The following is a 20,166-nucleotide window of genomic DNA, read 5'->3' on the forward strand; positions in this document are numbered from 1 at the left end:
TTTTTTTTTTTTTTTTTTTTTTTTTTTTTTTTTTTTCCTCCCCCCCCTTCTCAGTCCAAATTGGACTGAGCAAAAAATCGCAGCAGCGAGTTTCTACTGCGTGTTTCTCCAATGCAAGTCTATGGGAGCGTGTAAAAAATCGGATGTCATGGGACGGCACTCATTCCATCCTATTGACATCCGATTTTCTAAATACATTTCTCGCATGTTTCCTAAAACACTGGAAACGAGTGATGTCTCACAATGTCTTTCAATCACTATTCTGTCAGTCTGTCTCTCCCTCTCGGTCTCTATTCTCTCTGTCGATCGGTCTGTCTGTCGGTCGGTCACTATCTCTGTCCCTCACTCTGTCCATGTCGGCCGATCCCTCTTCCCCCCCCCCCCTTTCTCATACTCACCGATCCCAATCACCAGTGCGGCGCTGTACGGCGTTCACACTGCTCCGGCGGCTTCTCTTTTGAAAAAGCGGCCGCTCATTAAACAATCTCGTATTCCCTGCTTTACCCGCCCACCAGCATCTATGATTGGTTGCAGTCACACGCCCCCCACGCTGAGTGACAGCTGTCTCATTGCAACCAATCACAGCAGCCGGTGGGCGTGTCTATGCTGTGCATTAAAATAAATATATAATTAAAAAAAACGGCGTGTGTGTCCCCCCCCCCCCCCCCCCAATTTTAATACCAGCCAGATAAAGCCATACGGCTGAAGGCTGGTATTCTCAGGATGGGGAGCTCCACGTTATGGCGGCGACCCAGAGCTCAGGAACTCACACTGTTTGCTTTATTTGCTCTAGCTGCATGCTCTGATTGCAGTAAAGCCGGCAGAGAGAATCCACGGTGACAAGCTGTGTGCTGACTGCAGGGAGGGGGAGAAACTGTCAAAGAAGCTCCCTTCCCGCCGTTTTTTGCTACCGACAGCAGGGGGGCACACTGACTTCTTGGCGCTCTTTTAGCGATAAGCCCCGCCCCCCAGGAAAGCGTGCGAAGATCTCCACAGAACTTACTCCTTCCTGAGGACGCAGGGCAATTCTGGTGAGGTACTTGCTTCACTTGTAGCTCTGCTGAGCATTGCTCCCCCTCCTGGCATACTCCTATTAGGAACATGCAGAATTCTAAGGGCACTAAGAGTGCTAAGGCTCACATAGTCTATTACTCAGCCTGCACTGCCTGCCACGCTGAGCTACCACGTAAACACACCTCTTCTCTCTGTGAGTCCAGTGCCCCTATAGCCCCCCAAGACCACCCCCCGCCCCACCCCCACCACCGCCGCAACCGTCAGCCCAGAGCCTAGGGCTCCCAGCCCACCGGAATGGGCACAGTTTCTGTCCCAATCCATGGTAAAACTGTAACAGAACCTGGTTCTGGCTATGCAATGGCGTCCTCCACACCCTTCTGGGTCCCAGGACGGAACGCAGCCTGAGGGTACCCCTATGGAGGATCCTTCTGTGGTAATCCGGGCACATGCTTCACTGGTCGCAGGGATCAGGAAAAGAGCACACGGCCGGGTGTCTCCAGCACTGTCTCATGGCCCACAGGGCAGCCTCTCCCACATGCTCCACGGCTTCTGAAGAACTGGAGGAGGGAGAATACTGTTTTGTACCAGGAGGATTCCTTGGTTTCATCACCCCCAGATGATCAAACTGCAATAGACTCCCTTATAGCAGCAATCAACCAAACTCTGCATGTGGAGCATCCCCCATCCACGACCATGCGGTCTCCTTTAAGAGGGCAAGGAAACTCCAAAAGGTTTTTGCTGATCACCCAGAATTTCAGGATATCTTCACAAAGCAAAGGGAGATCACTATGGGGAGATAAGGTATGCACACCAGTGACTATGTAAAGGGAATACATGTAATAGCAGAAACTGCTGTGTGAATACTGACATGAAAAATTCAATAGCTATATGTAAGAATGAAATGTGAAAAATGGAACCTGCATTACTGCCATGAATATATGAATAAAGAGAAATTTAGCTACTGAATTGATCAATGCAATAGAGCCCCAACACTACGCCAAAGTATTTCTCTACGTTGGGGTCCCTAGCTTGTGTGTGTCCTCTCGTGCAGTTAAAAAACTTACCGTGTATGGGAAGCTGAGACCCAGGCTATATATACGGTGTGGATTGGCAATAGGTGTGTATGGGGAGGGTTCACAAACGAAAAACTACTAACACATAAGAAATAACGTTTGGAACTCCATTCTATGTCTGAACTGGGTGCAAAAACCTAAAAAAAACTTGGGTGTAGTGTTGGGGCTCTATTGCATTGATCAATTCAGTAGCTAAATTTCTCTTTATTCATATATTCATGGCAGTAATGCAGGTTCCATTTTTCACATTTCATTCTTACATATAGCTATTGAATTTTTCATGTCAGTATTCACACAGCAGTTTCTGCTATTACATGTATTCCCTTTACATAGTCACTGGTGTGCATACCTTATCTCCCCATAGTGATGTTTTTTTAGGTTTTTGCACCCAGTTCAGACATAGAATGAAGTTCCAAAGCAAAGGGAGAAGCCTGACAGGCGCTTCGGTAACCGAAAACTCATGGACTCCCGGTACCCTTTTGCCTCACCTGCCCCTAAAGGCTGGGGCGATCCGCCCTCGGTCGCTCCCTCCCCTCCCCCCCCGTCTCCTGCCTTGCCACAAAGACGCTCCTGTCTTTACCTGATGGTTCCTCCATCAAGGACCTGACAGACAGGTGGAGCACCTTGCCCACTCTGCTTTTGAGGCTGCGGGTTCCTCCCTCTTGCCCTCCTTTGCCTCTGTGTGGGGCGCAAAGGCGATCTCTGTCTGGGCAGACTACCTTAACACTTCGCTTGAGGAATCCCAGTTCACTCATACCTTCACAGAGGTAACAGCTCAAATTGCCGCTGCGGCGGAGTACCTCATGCAGGCCTCCATAGCCATCCATAGAGCTCTCTGGCTCAGACAATGGCGAGCGGACTCTGCCTCCAAGAAGTCTCTCACGGGCCTTCCCTTTTCTCCAGACCGATTGTTTGGCGAACGTCTGGACAAGCTCATTTCTGACGCCACGGGAGTAAAGAGTACCTCCCTCCCCCAGCTGAAGTCTAGGACGACCTTCGCCAGACGTCAACAGTCCTCGTTCCGCTCCTTTCGGAACTCGTTTGGTTGGTCGACATCCCGTGCTGTCCCCACCGCCAGCCGCGGACTACGCAGGGACCGACCTTCTCAGCTCTCCCCGAAACCCACTTCGTCATTGCAGCCTAGACTGAAACAGTCCAGGACTAGGGAGACTCGGCCACGACGTTTTCCCCCCTCATGACTCCTTCGGCCCCCCGGAAGACACACTCATTGTAGGAGGTCGACTGCGGCTCTTTCAACACATCTGGGCTGCCGCCTCAGACAAATGGGTGCGAGACCTTGTGTCTTCCAGTTACCACATAGAATTTCGGACCGACCCCCGAGTCGGTTCTTTCTCTCAAACCCCCTAAGACTCGAAAACGACGCAAAGCTTTTTTCTCAGCAATCCACTCGCTCCAAACAGCAGGGGTGATAATACCTGTCCTGGACGACGAGAAGTTCAGGGGTTTTTATTCAAACCTCTTTGTGGTCCCCAAAAAGGATGGGTCAGTGCGACCCATCCTGGACCTCAAACACCTAAACAAACATGTGCACGTACGGAGATTCAGAATGGAGTCCCTAAGGTCCATTATTGCATCCATGGTCGAAGGGGAATTCCTCGCTTCCATAGACATCAAGGACGCGTACCTGCACATACCAATCGCCCCAGATCACCAAAAGTTCCTCGCTTCGCAGTTCAGGATTCCCACTTTCAATTCGTAGCTCTACCCTTCGGCCTTGCCACTGCACCAAGGGTCTTCACCAAAGCCATGGCGGCCGCCATGAGCGTCCTTCATGCCAGGGGAGTAGTCATTCTCCCTTACTTGGACGACCTCCTCATCAAGGCCCCCTCCTTCCGCGACTGCTCAACTAGCGTACAGATCACTGTGGACACCCTATCCCACTTAGGGTGGCTAGTGAATCTAGACAAATCCCATCACGATCCATCACCTTCCTGGGCATGTCCCTGGACACCCGTCGGGGCTTGATCCATCTCCCCCCTGGACAAGGTGATCGCTCTTCAACGAGCGGTACACTGCCTTCTACATCCTCCGTCTCGCTCCATTCGATTCGGCATGAAGGTGCTCGGCAGGATGGTGTCGGCTATGGAATCAGTACCCTTTGCTCAACTGCAGCTAGCCCTTCTAGCGGCCTGGGACAAGAGCCCCTTCTCCCTGGACAGACATCTTCACCTGACGCCTTCAGTCAGGTACGCACTCCGCTGGTGGCTTCGGTCCTCATCCCTATCGAAGGGGAGATCCTTTCTCCCAGTGAACTGGCTGGTCCTGACCACGGACGCCAGCCTCCTAGGTTGGGGAGCAGTGTACCGGCACCACACTGCTCAAGGATGTTGGACACCCCAGGAGTCCTCCCTACCATAAACATCCTGGAAATCCGCGCGATCTTCCTCGCGCTCAGGGCGTTCTGCCCTCTGCTAGCGGGTCGTCAGATTCGAGTCCAATCGGACAATGCGACAGCTGTAACCTATATCAATCGGCAGGGGGGCACCCGCAGCAAAGCGGCTTATATCGAGGCCCAAAAGATCCTCAGCTGGGCCGAATCGACGGGGGTCAGTGATATCAGAAGTACACATACCGGGGGTAGAGAACGGGGCAGCAGACTTTCTAAGTCGCCAAGGCCTGGCCGCCGGAGAATGGTCTCTCCACCCAGAAGTGTTTCTACACATCTGCACTCGCTGGGGCACACCAGACGTGGATCTAATGGCCTCAAGGTTGAACGCAAAGGTACCCGCGTTCATAGCCAGGTCACGCGACCCCGCAGTCCATCGGCGCAGATGCTCTAGTCTGCTCCTAGCACTAATTCCGCCTGCCTTACATATTTCCACCTCTACCCCTGCTGCCCCGGGTAATCGGGAAGATCAAGGCAGAGGGAGTCCCGGTGATACTGATAGCACCGGACTGGCCCAGGCGCACCTGGTACACCGACTTTGTACAAATGCTCGCAGACGTACCGTGGCGCCTTCCAGACATCCCAGACTTGCTGACCCAAGGGCCCATTTCCCATCAGAACTCCAGAGCCCTGAAGCTGACGGCATGGCCATTGAGACCTGGGTATTAACAAAAGCGGGATTCTCCGCCGCGGTTATTTCCACCATGATCAGCGCCCGAAAGCCTGCTTCATCCCGCATTTACCACCGGATGTGGAAAATCTTCCTTTCATGGTGCAGAGAAACTAACGTCCAGCCTATTCCTCTGATTCCTCTGGCCATCCCTAGAATTCTCGACTTTCTACAGTCTGGCTTGCAAGCGGGGTTGGCTCTCAGTTCCCTTAAAGGGCAGATCCCAGCGCTCTCAATCTTCTACCAATGCCGCCTGGCTCAAAAACCGCAAGTCAAGACCTTCCTCCAGGGCGTTTCCCATCTAGTTCCCCCGTACAAACGGCCGCTGGACCCATGGGACCTCAATCTCGTTCTGGACGGTCTCAAGAGGTCTCCCTTTGAACCTCTCAAGGAATCCTCCCTTGCTCTTCTGTCCTGGACGTAATTGCCACCAGGAATATTACCTTCCATCAGACGGGTTTTTGAGCTGGCAGCACTCTTGCCGCGAGCCTTTTCTGATCTTTCACCAGGACAAGGTGGTTCTGCGCCCCCTTCCGGATTTTCTTCCAAAGGTTCCTACCCCGTTTCATTTGAACGAGGACATTGTTCTGCCTTCCTTTTTGTCCACACCCAGTTCATAGGGTGGAAAGGTCTCTGCATTCGTTGGACCTCGTCAGAGCTCTCAGATATTACATATACAGGACAGCCCCCTTTAGGAAAACTGATTCTTTGTTCGTCATTCCTGAGGGGCCTAAGAAGGGCCAGGCAGTTTCAAAGGCGATTTTGGCTCGCTGGATTCGCTCTGCGGTCCAGGAAGTCTACCGCTTGCAACTCAAGCCCATTCCTAGTGGGCTGCGGGCTCATTCCACGCGAGCAGTTGTCGCTTCGTGGGCCATTCGGCATCAGGCTTCAGTGGAACAGGTGTGTAAGGCTGCGACCTGGTCTAGCCTACATATGTTTTCAAAGCATTACAGAGTCCATACCCAGGTTTCAGCTGAGGCAAATCTGGGTAGGAAAATTCTGCAAACAGCAGTAGAGCACCTCTCGCAGTAGGTGCTCCGGGCTGTCTAGGACTGGTGCCTCTGGTTGCGTTGTCTTGTTTTTATTTTTGTGTACAATATAGACACTGCACTCTCTATTCAAAGAACGAGGTATATAAAGACCAACAAATTTGTTTTAGTTCAAAAAGGTTTTTTTTGTTTTTTTATTTTTCAATTTTTCAATGCTATAAGACAATAGAAAAGTGGTAATAATACATATGGTGGGACGTTTCGGCCATAACACTGGCCTTCTTCACGCCGTATTACACTCCAAAGAAGTGGGGGGAACTAGTTTCCAAAGGTGCAAGGAGTGTGTACAGAGAAAATTAGAGTAGGGGAACACCCTAGGTATTATTTTTCTATTGGTCACGGGAGGCAATTCCTGGTGGATAAAGAGTCTCAGGGTATAATTGCTCTGGAGAGGTCTAGTGAGTGCATCAGCGGAACATTTAAGATTACGGTTTCTTGTGATAATGCACAACCTCAATCCAGTAATTATTGGAATAATGTAAAGACATAATCTGGATTTAATATTTTCAGTTACGGTGTCACGTTTTATGTCCTTTTTGGACTCCACATGTAAAGTACAACTATTAGCATGTACTGAAATAGTCTTTGCAATGTGTAGTTCCTTTAAGTCGTCCAGAATATTTTCCACCACTTGCAGAGAAGGGGAGTATGCAGAAAAAAACTTGCTATTATCTGTGTTATCCTTATGCAGGAGATGTGTATAGGGCGATTTAAGGTGTCCCTCTTGGAAGGCCGTCTTCCCAGACTGTGGCTGCTGCACTATTGTTTTTATTTTTCCCACCCATGGACTGCTTTAGGATGTCCCATGGTCCTGTGCCCCCCAATGAGGTGTCAGAGAAAAACGATTTTACGGTGAGTACACAAAAATCCGTTTTTTGCCATTTTCCAGTACACTATATGGTAAAACTTACATTTAAAAGTACAACTCGTCCCGCAAAAAATAAGCCCTTACATGGCAAGATTGATGGAAAAATAAAAAAGTTACTGATCTCTGAAGGGGAGCAAAAAACAAAAATGGAAAGTACCCCGGGGCTGAAGGGGTTAAAATTGTACTGTGACATCACTATGGTAGAAAAGTTATTTAAAAAAAATCAGTGATCTTGCATTTGTGTCCGAAGGAGACCAAGAAGATATTGGATTCTTCAAGTATGGCACAGCACACCATGATCCAAAGCTGTGTTCTTTTTGTTTGTTTTGGTGTTTTGTTTTTTTTTTTTAATGATTTTGCATATATTGCACCATCATATTCCCCAGCACTTTACAGACATTATCATCTCTGTCCCCACTGATACTCACAATCAAAATATCCCTATGGTATGTCTTTATGTTGTGGGAGGAAAATTGAGTATACATGGTGGAAACCAACTCAAAGATGGGGTGAGCACACAATCACCTGCAGATTTGCCTATTGGTAGGATTTGAACCCAGAACAATGCTAACCACTGAGCCATTGTGCTGCCATATACGGTTCAAATGTCAACCCCTTAACAACCGCGGGCAGTAATATTACATCCTAAACCCCCATAGTGTAATCCCTTCCGGCAGCTGGGTTGGGGGGGGGGGGGGTTTCCACACACATACCAGCTGATTTTGTACCACGTTCCACCCATACCTGTTAACCTTTTAAATGGCGCTGTAAAAATGTCACAAAGCCATTTAATTGCCAGTCGCGGTAAATCTTTACTCACCTGGCTCCATTGGCGGCGCTGTGACATGATCACTGTTAGCCGATGGTTGTCATGGTAGCACAGGGTCATGTGATGACTCCTGTAGCTCAGATGACTCGCTACCGGTTTCACGCGGCCGAGTACTGCAGGTTACAAGAGGTTAGTTTTTCTGGTGATCTCTGCTCTGTAGCTGTGATCAGCAAAAATTAATGAGCGATCAGACTGTTAATCCTTATAGTCCCCTAGAGGGACTAATAACAATAAAAAAAAAAACAAATTCCCAACCCCCCCCCCCTCCCTTTGCCCTATTAAAAAATTAAAGGGTTAAAAAATGCACATATTTGGTATTGCCACATTCAAAAATGCCTGATCGAAATATATAAAATCAATTAATCTGATCGGTAAACGGCTAGCAGCAAAAAAAATTTTTGGTCGCCACAAATTTTGCGCAAAATGCTATAACAGGTGATCAAAACCCAGCATCTGCACAAATGGTGTCATTTAAAAACGACAGCTCGAGGTGCAAAAAATAAGCAGTCACTGAGTCATAGATCCCGACAAATGAAAACTTTATGGGTTGCGATAAATGGCGCAAAACAAGTGCCACTTTTTTTGGACAAACCCCTTAGATAAAAGTAAACCTATACATGTTTGGTGTCTACAAACTTGTACCGACTTAAGGCATCACACCGACACATCAGTGTTGCCATATGGTGAATAAAATCTCAAACAATGGCGTTTGTATTGGTTTTTTTTTTTTTATTTATTTTTTTTGCAATTTTTACGCACTTGAATTTTATTTTTTGACAGTTTCCAGTACACTATATGGTAAAACTTATGGTTTCATTCAAAAGTACAACCCATCCTGCAAAAAACAAGCCCTCACATGGCAAGATTGACGGGAAAAATAAAGTTACGGCTCTCGGAAGAAGGGGAGCAAAAAAAAACAAACCCAAAAATCGGCCGGGGGTGAAGGGGTTAATAGGGATTATTAAAATCTCAGTAAAAGCAATGGCCCTGATTCAGGCAAATTGACTATTCCAGAAATCTCAGAGAGAACACTTTGAAAAGTCCCAAAATGGTTGTGCCAGGTTGCAGAGTTGTGCAGCAAGTCTGCAACCGATTCAAAGAGACATGTATCATGTAATGAATCAGGTGCGTCTCACTCCGACACAGACCAGAGATTGTATGACAGTCAGTGTGGTAGGGAATTTTGCCATAGTCTTGAAACTTGGAATAGCTTTAATTTATTATTGATTTATGTATTTATTTATTTTTTTGGCCTTCAATTTGACAAAGAATTTTTTTTTTTTTTTCTTTTTAACCCTTATTAAATTTATATTAAAAAGAATTTGACAATAGACACATGGAATTGATTTTACTTGCTAATTTTAATGTCTAATAATGCTATTTTGTGCCAAGTATAACCTCTTGTCTCAATTGGCTTCAGATGCAGAAAAATATCAGATGTCTAGAAGAGAAAGCTGAACGCAGCCTGTTGCTGGTGCATAATGAGAAGATGCAACTGCAGGAGAAAGTGCAACAGCTAAAACGGGAACTGTCACTGACCAGAAGGGAAGAGCAACTAGATGATTTGCTTGAGAAGCAGGTATGTTTATTGCTTGTCTATCTAATATATAATATATTATATTATATTTTTACAGAGGATCTGCCACTATGCCAGAATTTTGATTTACAACATCAGTGGTTTATCCTTATATAGAATTAAGCCCCCCCCATACACATGGAAGAGTCACTAGTAGGCTACTGTCCAAACATGGGGTTCTTATTTCTGCCAAGCACTCCTATTATTCACGAGCCACTGCCAGACTCCTCTGGCAGCTGCTTATCTCACAAAGAAGAACATTATCAGCAATACCAAATCAAACCTGGCAGATCCTTATCCTCCTTTCTTTATCGTTCGTTTCGGAGACCCAGACCATGGGTGTTTAGCTTCTGCCTCCGGAGGACACACAAAGTACTACACTTAAAAGTGTAGCTCCTCCCTCTGAGCTTATACACCCCCTGGTAGCCAGTCCTAGCCAGTTTATTGCTTTGTGTCAGGAGGCATACATCCACACATGCATTCTCATCTGATTGTTTGACTTTTGGAAAGAGTTTGAAGAAAAGCGGGTCCATGTCTGGACTCCCGGCATGTCCCTTCTCACCCCACTGTGTCGGCGGTGTTGTTAAGGTTGATTTACAAGGCTGCAGCCTTACATGCCGCGCTCCTTCACCATCCCTTCTGGGCTCTGGCTTGAAGTGGGAGCCAGCACGGTCTCCATGCCTGGCAGGAGTCCGGTCTCCATCCACAGCCCCTTGAGGATTCTGTTGGACCGGAGCACTCATCCCCAGGGACATGGCCCTGCGTCTCAGCAGCTAAGTACCTGAGACGTTTATGTTGGGGGTCCCGGTTCTTTATTGTATGGGGAGAGTATGCTGTATGTGATTGTTTTAACTTTTCCGGCGGGTTCTCTAGTTTTTGCCTGAGAACCGCGCCGATGGTGCCTGCTTGTCGGCCTCGCCGCTTAAATTTAGGCCCCGGCTTCGCCGGAGGCCTAGTTTCATTTTCCTGCCCTCACATGTCACTCATGCAGAGGGACAGGTTCAGCTCCTCCCGGCGGCTGTTCTACACAGGGGAGGGACACTCCCCACTGCTGGGGCGTCCCTCCTTCCCTGCAGGTCTCTATAGCCCTCCAGTTCCCGCTCTTTTATAGGAACGCCCCATTTCTCAGGCAGAGTTCACTCTGCTCTGGGACATCCTGCATTCTGCATCTCTGCTGAGGTGCTGCGCACTGGGGGACCGGGCTTCGGGATCTGGAGGGCACACAACACCGCGCTCAGCGGTCTGGTAAGCCACAGCCGGTCTCCGGTTGTGGACCTCTGTATATTCTCCCTGGGGTTCATTCTCTGCAAAGCCCCCACTCCAGCAGCATGTCTCACACAAGGAGCAAGGTTCCAAAGCTTTATGCTGCATGCACTGCATGTAATCTCCCGCTGCCTGAGCCGAGCATTTATCCACTGTGATGGTTGCTCTATTGGCGGTGCCACAGCCTGGAGTCTCACCCCCAGTGGTCTCTCAGGCTGCTGCTGCACCTGTGACTGAACCCCCGGCCTGGGTAGAGTCCTTTTCTAGGTCCATATCCCAGTCATTTGCTGAGTCCATGGGACTTTTGTCCAGGACTTTGATGAATATGCATCAGCCTCCCTCACAGGGTGCCTCTAATACTCTTGACAGAGGACTCCTATCCTCTGACCTCCGTCCATCGGAGCTCACGCGGAGGATTCATCATCTGATCCCAGACCCCGTCCTTCTAAGAGAAGGCGCAGGGTTTCCTCCCCCTCCCCATCCCACGGCTCTGTCTCAAGAGCTGACTCTCAAGATGAGGAGGATGCCCTCACTGGGGGCTCGGAGGCTATGTATCCCATCGATTTCTCTGAGGGTGACTCAGATCTTAGTGATTTGATTGCTTCTATTAAGTCTGTGCTGGATCTCAATCCGCCAGTGTCAGAGGAGCAACTCTCTTTGGCAGAAAAACATCAGTTTACCTCGCCTAAGAGAGTGAAGAGTGTGTTCTTTAACCACTCCAGTTTTCAGACCGCTGTGACCAAACCCAGGGCCTGCCCTGACAAACGCTTTCCAAAGCGTGGTTCTGATGACCGGTTTCCATTTCCACCTGAGGTGGTCAAGGAGTGGTCTCACTCCCCAAAGGTAGACCCCCCCGGTGTCTAGGCTCTCAGCCCGGACCGTTGTGTCGGTGGCTGACGGCACCTCACTTAAGGATTCCACTGACCGTCAGATTGACCTTCTGGCCAAATCTGTGTATGAAGCTGCGGGGGCTGCGTTTCCCCGACTTTTGCAGCAGTGTGGGCTCTCAAAGCAATCTCTGCTTCTCTAGAGGAGATGCATTCCCTCACCAAGGAATCTATGCCGGAGATGGTTACCTTAACTGCTCAGGCTTCAGCTTTTTCATCTTATGCCATGTCTGCCATGCTAGAGGCTGCTCACCGCACTGCGGTGGCTTCAGCTAATTCTCTTGTTATCCGCAGGATTTTGTGGCTTCGAGAGTGGAAGGCAGATGCTTCTTCCAAGAAGTTTCTTGCTGGGCTCCCTTTTGCTGGTTCACGGCTGTTTGGCGAACAGGTGGATGAAATCATTAAAGAAGCTACTGGCGGGAAGAGTACTTCCATGCCACAAACCAAGACCAGGAAAGCTGCCCAGGGTAGGAATCAATCGAGGTTTCGTTCCTTTCGTTCCTCCAACTGGTCATCCTCTAAGCCTTCCGCCTCGTCCGCTAACTCAGCCAAGGATCAGAAATCCAACTGGCGCCCAAAAGCGCGTCCGCAGAAGACCGCAGGAGGTTCTGCCACTAAGGCAGCTTCCTCATGACTCTCGGCCCGCTCCAGCCACGTCCTTAGTCGGTGGCAGGCTCTCCCACTTTGGCGACGCTTGGTTAAAGCAAGTCTCCGATCAGTGGGTGAGAGACATCATATCTCACGGCTACAGGATAGAATTCTCTTCCAGCCCTCTAAACAGATTTTTTTCTCTCAACTCCCCCCTGCTCCAAGGCCGCTGCCTTCTCGCAGGCCGTGGCGTCCTTGCAGGCAAACGGAGTGATTGTCCCAGTCCCCGCTCAGGAACGGTTCAGAGGTTTTTACTCAAATCTCTTCCTAGTTCCGAAAAAGGACGGTACCTTCCGGCCCATCCTGGATCTCAAGCTTCTCAACAAGCATGTCCGGGTGCGGCATTTTCGCATGGAGTCTCTGCGATCAGTCATTGCCTCTATGACCCAAGGGGAGTTCCTAGCGTCCATCGACATCAGAGATGCCTATCTACATGTGCCAATCGCAGTGTCACATCAGCGTTGGTTACGTTTTGCGATAGGAGAGGATCATTTCCAATTCGTGGCTCTCCCCTTCGGGTTAGCCACGGCCCCTCGGGTATTCAACAAGGTCATGGCGGCAGTGATTGCGGTCCTGCACCTCCAGGGGTTAGCAGTGCTTCCTTATCTGGACGACCTTCTGGTCAAGGGTCCATCCAGCGCAGACTGTCAGCGGAGTGTTTCGCTCACTCTCGCCACCCTAGCCCAATTCGGGTGGATTGTCAATCTTCACAAATCCACTCTGACTCCGACCCAGAGTCTCACGTACCTAGGGATGCAGTTCGAGACTTTGCCGGCACTTGTGAAGTTGCCCTTAATCAAACAGCAGTCTCTCCGGCTAGCGGTGCGCTCTCTCCTGAGGCCCCGCCGTTATTCCCTCAGGCTCCTGATGCAGGTGCTGGGTCAAATGGTGGCCTCTATGGAGGCGGTTCCCTTTGCCCAGTTCCATCTGCGTCCTCTGCAGCTGGACATTCTCCGCTGTTGGGACAAGCGGCCTTCCTCCTTACAGAGGTTAGTGGCTCTGTCGCCACGGACCAGGAGCTCTCTTCAGTGGTGGCTTCGACCCCTCTCCCTGTCCCAAGGGCGCTCCTTCCTGACTCTGTCCTGGGTGATTCTCACCACGGATGCCAGCCTATGGGGAGCGGTACATCTCCACCACAGATCACAGGGCACTTGGACTCCGTCCGAGTCAGCCCTTTCAATCAATGTGCTGGAAACCAGAGCTGTGCTTCTAGCTCTCCTAGCCTTTCACCACCTGTTGGCGGGCAGGCACATTCGAGTCCAGTCAGACAACGCGACAGTGGTTGCCTACATCAATCACCAAGGCGGGACACGCAGCCGCCTGGCAATGTTGGAGGTCCAACGCATTCTTCAATGGGCGGAGGACGCCAAGTCCACCATATCCGCAATCCACATCCCTGGCGTAGAAAACTGGGAGGCAGATTATCTCAGCCGTCAATCCGTGGACGGTGGCGAGTGGTCCCTGCACCCGGCAGTGTTTCAGTCAATCTGCCGCAAGTGGGGCACTCCGGACGTGGACCTAATGGCATCCCGTCACAACAACAAGGTTCCGGTTTACGTGGCTCGCTCCCACGATCCTCAGGCCTTCGCCGCGGACGCTCTGGTTCAAGACTGGTCCCAGTTTCGTCTGTCCTGCGTGTTTCCCCCTCTAGCTCTCTTGCCCAGAGTCCTGCACAAGATCAGAATGGAGGGCCGTCGAGTCATCCTCATTGCACCGGACTGGCCCAGGCGAGCTTGGTATCCGGACCTGCTCCAACTGTCCGTGGAGATGCTGTGGCATCTTCCGGACCGTCCAGACCTGCTCTCGCAAGGTCCGTTTTTCCGCCCGAATTCTGCGGCACTCAAATTGACGGCGTGGCTCTGGAGTCCTGGATTTTGACGGCTTCTGGTATTCCTCCTGAAGTCATCTCCACTATGACTCTGGCCCGTAAGTCTTCCTCCGTCAAGATCTATCACAGGACTTGGAAAATTTTCCTGTCCTGGTGTCGCTCTTCCGGCCATTCTCCTTGGCCATTCTCGTTGCCGACCCTTCTGTCTTTTTTACAGTCCGGTCTGCAGCTAGGACTGTCCCTCAACTCTCTCAAGGGACAAGTCTCAGCTCTATCAGTGCTGTTCCAGCAGCATCTCGCCCGGCTGGCTCAGGTCCGCACCTTCATGCAAGGTGCGTCTCACATCATTCCGCCTTATCGGCGGCCCTTGGATCCCTGGGACCTTAACTTGGTCCTCACGGTATTGCAGAAACCCCCTTTCGAGCCCCTTAGGGAGGTTTCTTTGTATCGTCTTTCTCAAAAGGTTGCCTTTCTAGTTGCCATAACTTCTCTCAGGAGAGTCTCTGATTTGGCTGCGCTCTCCTCGGAGTCACCTTTTTTGGTTTTTCACAAAGACAAGGTAGTTCTCCGTCCGACCCCGGACTTTCTTCCTAAGGTGGTCTCTCCCTTCCACCTTAACCAGGATATTTCCTTGCCTTCCTTCTGTCCGGCCCCTGTTCATCGCTTTGAGAAAGCGCTGCATACTCTAGATCTGGTGCGTGCTCTCCGGATTTATGTGTCTCTCACCGCTGCGCTTAGGCGGTGCACCTCTTTTTGTGCTAACCACAGGGCGGCGCAAGGGTCTCTCTGCTTCTAAGCCGACCTTGGCCCGTTGGATTAGATCGACCATTTCGAACGCCTACCAGAGTACTCAGGTGCCTCCCCTGCCGGGGATCAAAGCACACTCTACCAGAGCTGTCGGTGCCTCTTGGGCTTTTAGGCACCAGGCTACGGCTCAACAAGTCTGTCAGGCTGCCACTTGGACTAGCCTGCATACCTTTTCGAAGCACTACCAAGTGCATGCTCATGCTTCGGGAGATGCGAGCTTGGGCAGACTCATCCTTCAGGTGGCTGTCGCCCACTTGTGAAGTTAGGCTCCGCCTACTTCTTAGTTTTTTCTGTTTATTCCCACCCAGGGACAGCTTTGGAACGTCCCATGGTCTGGGTCTCCCAAAGGAACGATAAAGAAAAAGAGAATTTTGTTACTTACCGTAAATTCTTTTTCTTATAGTTCCGTATTGGGAGACCCAGCTCCCTCCCTGTTGCCTGTTGGCAATTTTCTTGTTCCGTGTGTTCTCACCGGCTGTTGTCATGGACAGAGTCTCCGGTTGTTCCGGTTCTTACTCTGTTCTACTTGTGGGTGGCTATTCTCCTTCAGCTTTTGCACTAAACTGGCTAGGACTGGCTACCAGGGGGTGTATAAGCTCAGAGGGAGGAGCTACACTTTTAGTGTAGTACTTTGTGTGTCCTCCGGAGGCAGAAGCTAAACACCCATGGTCTGGGTGTCTCAATACGGAACTATAAGAAAAAGAATTTACGGTAAGTAACAAAATTCTCTTTTTTGTTGGGAGGCCTCCAAATACAGTTGTCAGTCAAGTCTGTTGATGTTAGTCGTATGTACGGAAGCTTTTATAGTAGTGAATATGTGCATCTACAAAGTCTATCACCCCTTATGCGGGCGTCACACGGGGAGATATATCTGGCAATATGTCGTCGGGTCACGTCGTTAGTGACGCACATCCGGCACCGTCAGATATCGTACCATGTGACGCCTATGAACGAGCAGAAATACTCCCCTTCTTATTCATCGTTGACACGTCGTTCATTTTCATAATCTCGTTCATCCTTCTGTACTCCGGTTGTTCGTTGCTCCCGTGGCAGCACCCATCGCTCCGTGTGACACCCTGGGAGCGACGAACACAGCTTACCTGCGTCTTGCCGGCAATGCGGAAGGAAGGAAGGAGGTGGGCGGGATGTTTACGTCCCGCTCATCTCCGCCCCTCCGCTACTATTGGCCGGTTGCCGTGTGACGTCGCTGTGACTAATTGCCCGAGACACACAAACGACGGGGGCGGGTGCGATCGCACGATTTATCGGCCCGTGTGACGCCCGCATTAAGCTCTCGTGCCCATTTTTTTTGTTGTCCACAGCAGATATTGCACCGTTCCCTGCCTGCATCGCGTGTGCAGCTCTGATCAACAGAAATGAACAAGCAATCCGATAGTGGATCCATAAGGTTCCCTAGGTGGACTAGTAAAATAAATGTGGAAATAAAAAAAAAAATTAAGAACCTAAAAAGTTCAAATCGCCACCTTCATTGCCCCATTGAAAATAAAAAAGTTAAAATGCACATTTAGTAAACAGAAAATCAATTAAACTGATTAGTACACAGCATGGCGAGGGGGGGAAAAAAAAAAATTAAATGCCAAAATTAAGTTTTTTGGTCGCCACAAAAAAATTTAAAACTGCAATAGCAGGTAATCAAAACGTAGCATCCGCACAAATTGTATAGTTAAAAACGCAGCTCAGAATGCAAAAAATAAGCAAACACTGAGCCCCAGATCCCAAAAATGAGACCACTACGGGTCTCAGAAAATGGCACCAAAAGAGTTAGGGGGTTTTTTTGTGTTCTTTGTTTGTTGTTTTCTTCGGCGCTCTATTGGGAGACCCAGACGATTGGGTGTATAGCACTGCCTCCGGAGGCCACACAAAGCAATTACACTAAAAAGTGTAAGGCCCCTCCCCTTCTGGCTATACACCCCCAGTGGGATCACTGGCTCACCAGTTTTTCTGCTTTGTGCGAAGGAGGTCAGACATCCACGCATAGCTCCACTGTGTGTAGTCAGCAGTAGCTGCTGGCTATATCGGATGGAAGAAAAGAGGGCCCATATGGGGCCCCCAGCATGCTCCCTTCTCACCCGCGGTGGTGCTTGTAAGGTTGAGGTACCTATTGCTGGTACAGAGGCTGGAGCCCACATGCTGTTTTCCTTCCACATCCCCTGGAGGGCTCTGTGGAAGTGGGATCTTGCCGGCCCCCAAGCCCTGGGGCCGGGCTCCATCCACAGACCCAGAGAACCTGCTGGATTTGGAGCGGGAGTGCCGTTCAGGGACAAGGCCCTGCAACTTTCAGGTACTCTGTGTCCCCGGCAGGCACGGACACTCAAGGCTTGCTGAGCGTTATAGTGCGCCGGGGACAGTAGCGCTGTGCGCTGGGGTTAGGTCACTGCAGCTTTGCTGAGTGACGTTACATGTTGGGAACTACTGCGCCGACCGCTACTGGAGCGGCGGCGCAGCTGCGACTTGTGGTGCGCCGGGGACTTTGCGCCGACCGCGCTTTTACGGCGGCGGCGCTTCTAACTTTAGCCCTCGGCTTCTGCGGCCTAGCGCCGCTTCGTTCCCGCCCCCACCCTGTCAATCAGGGTAGGGGAGAGACGCTGCTCAATAGGCAGCGCCGAGGGCTGGAGCTTTATTTACATGCTCCAGCCCTCTCACTAGGCACAGTGGGAAGCAGGCTTCCCGCTCTTCGTCTGTATACGCCCAGGGCCCGCCCCCCCTCTCCACAAGGACGCCGGCAGCCATTACACATGCGGTCTGGCTGGGGAAAGGCAGCAGGCTCTGGGAGACCCAGACTAAAGGGATTTCGGCGACCACACACCCGCTCCTAAGTGGGCGGTAAGCAGCACTTTAGTGCTGGCCCCACTAGTGCCTCAGTGTTATATTAGTGTACTTTTTTCTTGGTACCATATATATATATATATTTGCACTGTAAGGTCGCTTCTTGGCTCCACACCCTGTACTGCTCTGAGGAGGCAGCAACATGTCATCCGCAAAATGCAAGGGTGCCAAGGCACAGGCTGTGTACACTGTTTGTACTGCATGTGGGGCTAATCTACCAGCACTCTCATTGTGTGCAATGTTCAGTCCCAGTGGCACTTCGTCAGCCAGAGCCTATTGTGGTGGTAGCCCAGGCAGAGACGCCTGTGAACCCTGCCCCGGTGACGGGGACAGACTTTGCAGTTTTTGCTGATAAAATGTCTGTGACTATGGCAAAAATCCTGGAGACCTTGCAGTCCAGGCCAGTTGCTCAGACCATGGACACTGCTGTGTCTATGCTCTCCGGTCCCCCTCAGTTGGAACTAATCCGTACTTCAGGGGGGTCTCAAGCATCACAGGCTGAAGTCTCTGACTCAGATGACAGTCCCAGGCAGCCTAAGCGAGCTCGCTGGGAAAGACCCTCCACGTCTTCACACTGCTCAGGGTCTCAGCGACAAGAGTCTCTCTGTGATGAGACTGAGGACGGTGATCAGGATTCTAATCCTGAGGCCCCTCTCAATCTGGATGCCCCTGATGGTGACGCCATGGTTAATGACCTTATATCGGCCATTAATAGGCTGTTGGATATTTCTCCCCCAGCCCCTTCTGCAGAGGAGGCAGCTGCACAGCAGGAGAAGTTCCATTTCCTATATCCCAAGCGTAAATTAAGTGCTTTTTTGGACCACTCTGACTTCAGAGAATCGATCCAGAAACACGACGCTCATCCAGACAAGCGTTTCTCTAAACGTTCTAAGGATACCCGTTATCCTTTTCCCTCTGAGGTGGCCAAACGCTGGACCCAGTGTCCAAAGGTGGATCCCCCAATTTCCAAGCTTGCGGCTAGATCCATAGTCGCAGTAGAGGATGGCGCTTCACTTAAAGATGCCAACGACAGACAGATGGACCCTTGGTTGAAATCTGTCTATGAATCTATCGGCGCGTCGTTTGCTCCAGCATTCGCGGCCGTGTGGGCACTCCAAGCTATTTCAGCTGGTTTAGCACAGGTGGATGCTTTCATACATCCAGCAGTGCCGCAAGTGGCGTCCCTAACTTCGCAAATGTCTGCGTTTGCGACCTATGCTATCAATGCTGTCCTAGAATCTACGAGCCGTACCGCTATGGCGTCCGCCAATTCTGTGGTTTTGCGCAGAGCCTTGTGGTTAAAGGACTGGAAAGCAGATGCTGGTTCCAAAAAATGCTTAACCAGCTTGCCATTATCTAGAGACAGACTGTTTGGTGAGCCATTGGCTGAAATCATAACAGTCCAAGGGTAAGGACTCTTCCTAACCACAGCCCAGAGCAAGTAAACCTCAACAGAAAAAGTGGCAGTCGAGGTTTCGGTCCTTTCGAGGCTCGGGCAAGGCCCAATTCTCCTCGTCCAAAAGGACTCAGAAAGAACAAGGGAGCTCAGATTCCTGGCGGGCTCACTCACGCCCCAGGAAAGCAAATGGAGGAACCGCTTCCAAAGCGGCTACCTCATGACTTTCGGCCTCCTCCCTCCGCATCCTCAGTCGGTGGCAGGCTCTCCCGCTTTTGCGACATTTGGCTGTCACAGGTCAAAGACCGGTGGGTAACAGACATTCTGTCTCGCGGGTACAGAATCGAGTTCAATTCTCGGCCTCCACTTCGGTTCTTCAGAACCTCCCCACACCCCAACCGAGCAGATGCCCTGCTGCAGGCGGTGGACTCTCTAAGAGCAGAAGGAGTCGTGATCCCTGTCCCCCCTCAGGAACGGGGGCGAGGATTTTACTCCAATCTCTTTGTGGTTCCAAAAAAGGACGGCTCCTTCCGTCCTGTTCTGGACCTAAAACTGCTCAACAAGCATGTGAACGCCAGGCGGTTCCGGATGGAATCCCTCCGCTCAGTCATTGCCTCAATGTCTCAAGGAGATTTCCTAGCATCAATAGACATCAAAGATGCTTATCTCCACGTGCCGATTGCTACAGAGCACCAATGCTTTCTACGCTTCGTGATAGGAGACGACCATCTTCAGTTCGTAGCTCTGCCATTTGGTCTGGCGACAGCCCCTCGGGTGTTCACCAAGATCATGGCGGCAGTGGTAGCAGTCTTGCACTCTCACGGACACTCTGTGATCCCTTACTTGGACGATCTACTGGTCCAGGCACCCTCTCAAGAGGCATGCCAACTCAGCCTGAATGTTGCACTGGAGACTCTCCAGGCGTTCGGGTGGATCATCAACTTCCCAAAGTCAAATCTGTCACCGACCCAATCACTAAAGTATCTTGGCATGGAGTTTCATAC

The 20,166-nt window shown here is 50.6% G+C and overlaps 1 protein-coding gene across 4 annotated transcripts in view; it reads left to right on the forward strand.

Annotated features, from left to right (window-relative positions):
- The window catches only part of HAUS8 (HAUS augmin like complex subunit 8), a 112,804-nt gene that overhangs the window by 60,359 nt on the left and 32,279 nt on the right, over positions 1-20,166 (forward strand). For all 4 annotated transcript variants that reach the window (XM_075338274.1, XM_075338254.1, XM_075338261.1 and 1 more), the window contains one exon: positions 9,331-9,489. In XM_075338274.1, the coding sequence (XP_075194389.1) occupies positions 9,331-9,489 (159 nt within the window). The remainder of the gene's footprint in view (positions 1-9,330; positions 9,490-20,166) is intronic.

The sequence above is a fragment of the Anomaloglossus baeobatrachus genome, chromosome 1, assembly GCF_048569485.1.
Source record: "Anomaloglossus baeobatrachus isolate aAnoBae1 chromosome 1, aAnoBae1.hap1, whole genome shotgun sequence".
Taxonomy (NCBI): Eukaryota; Metazoa; Chordata; class Amphibia; order Anura; family Aromobatidae; genus Anomaloglossus; species Anomaloglossus baeobatrachus.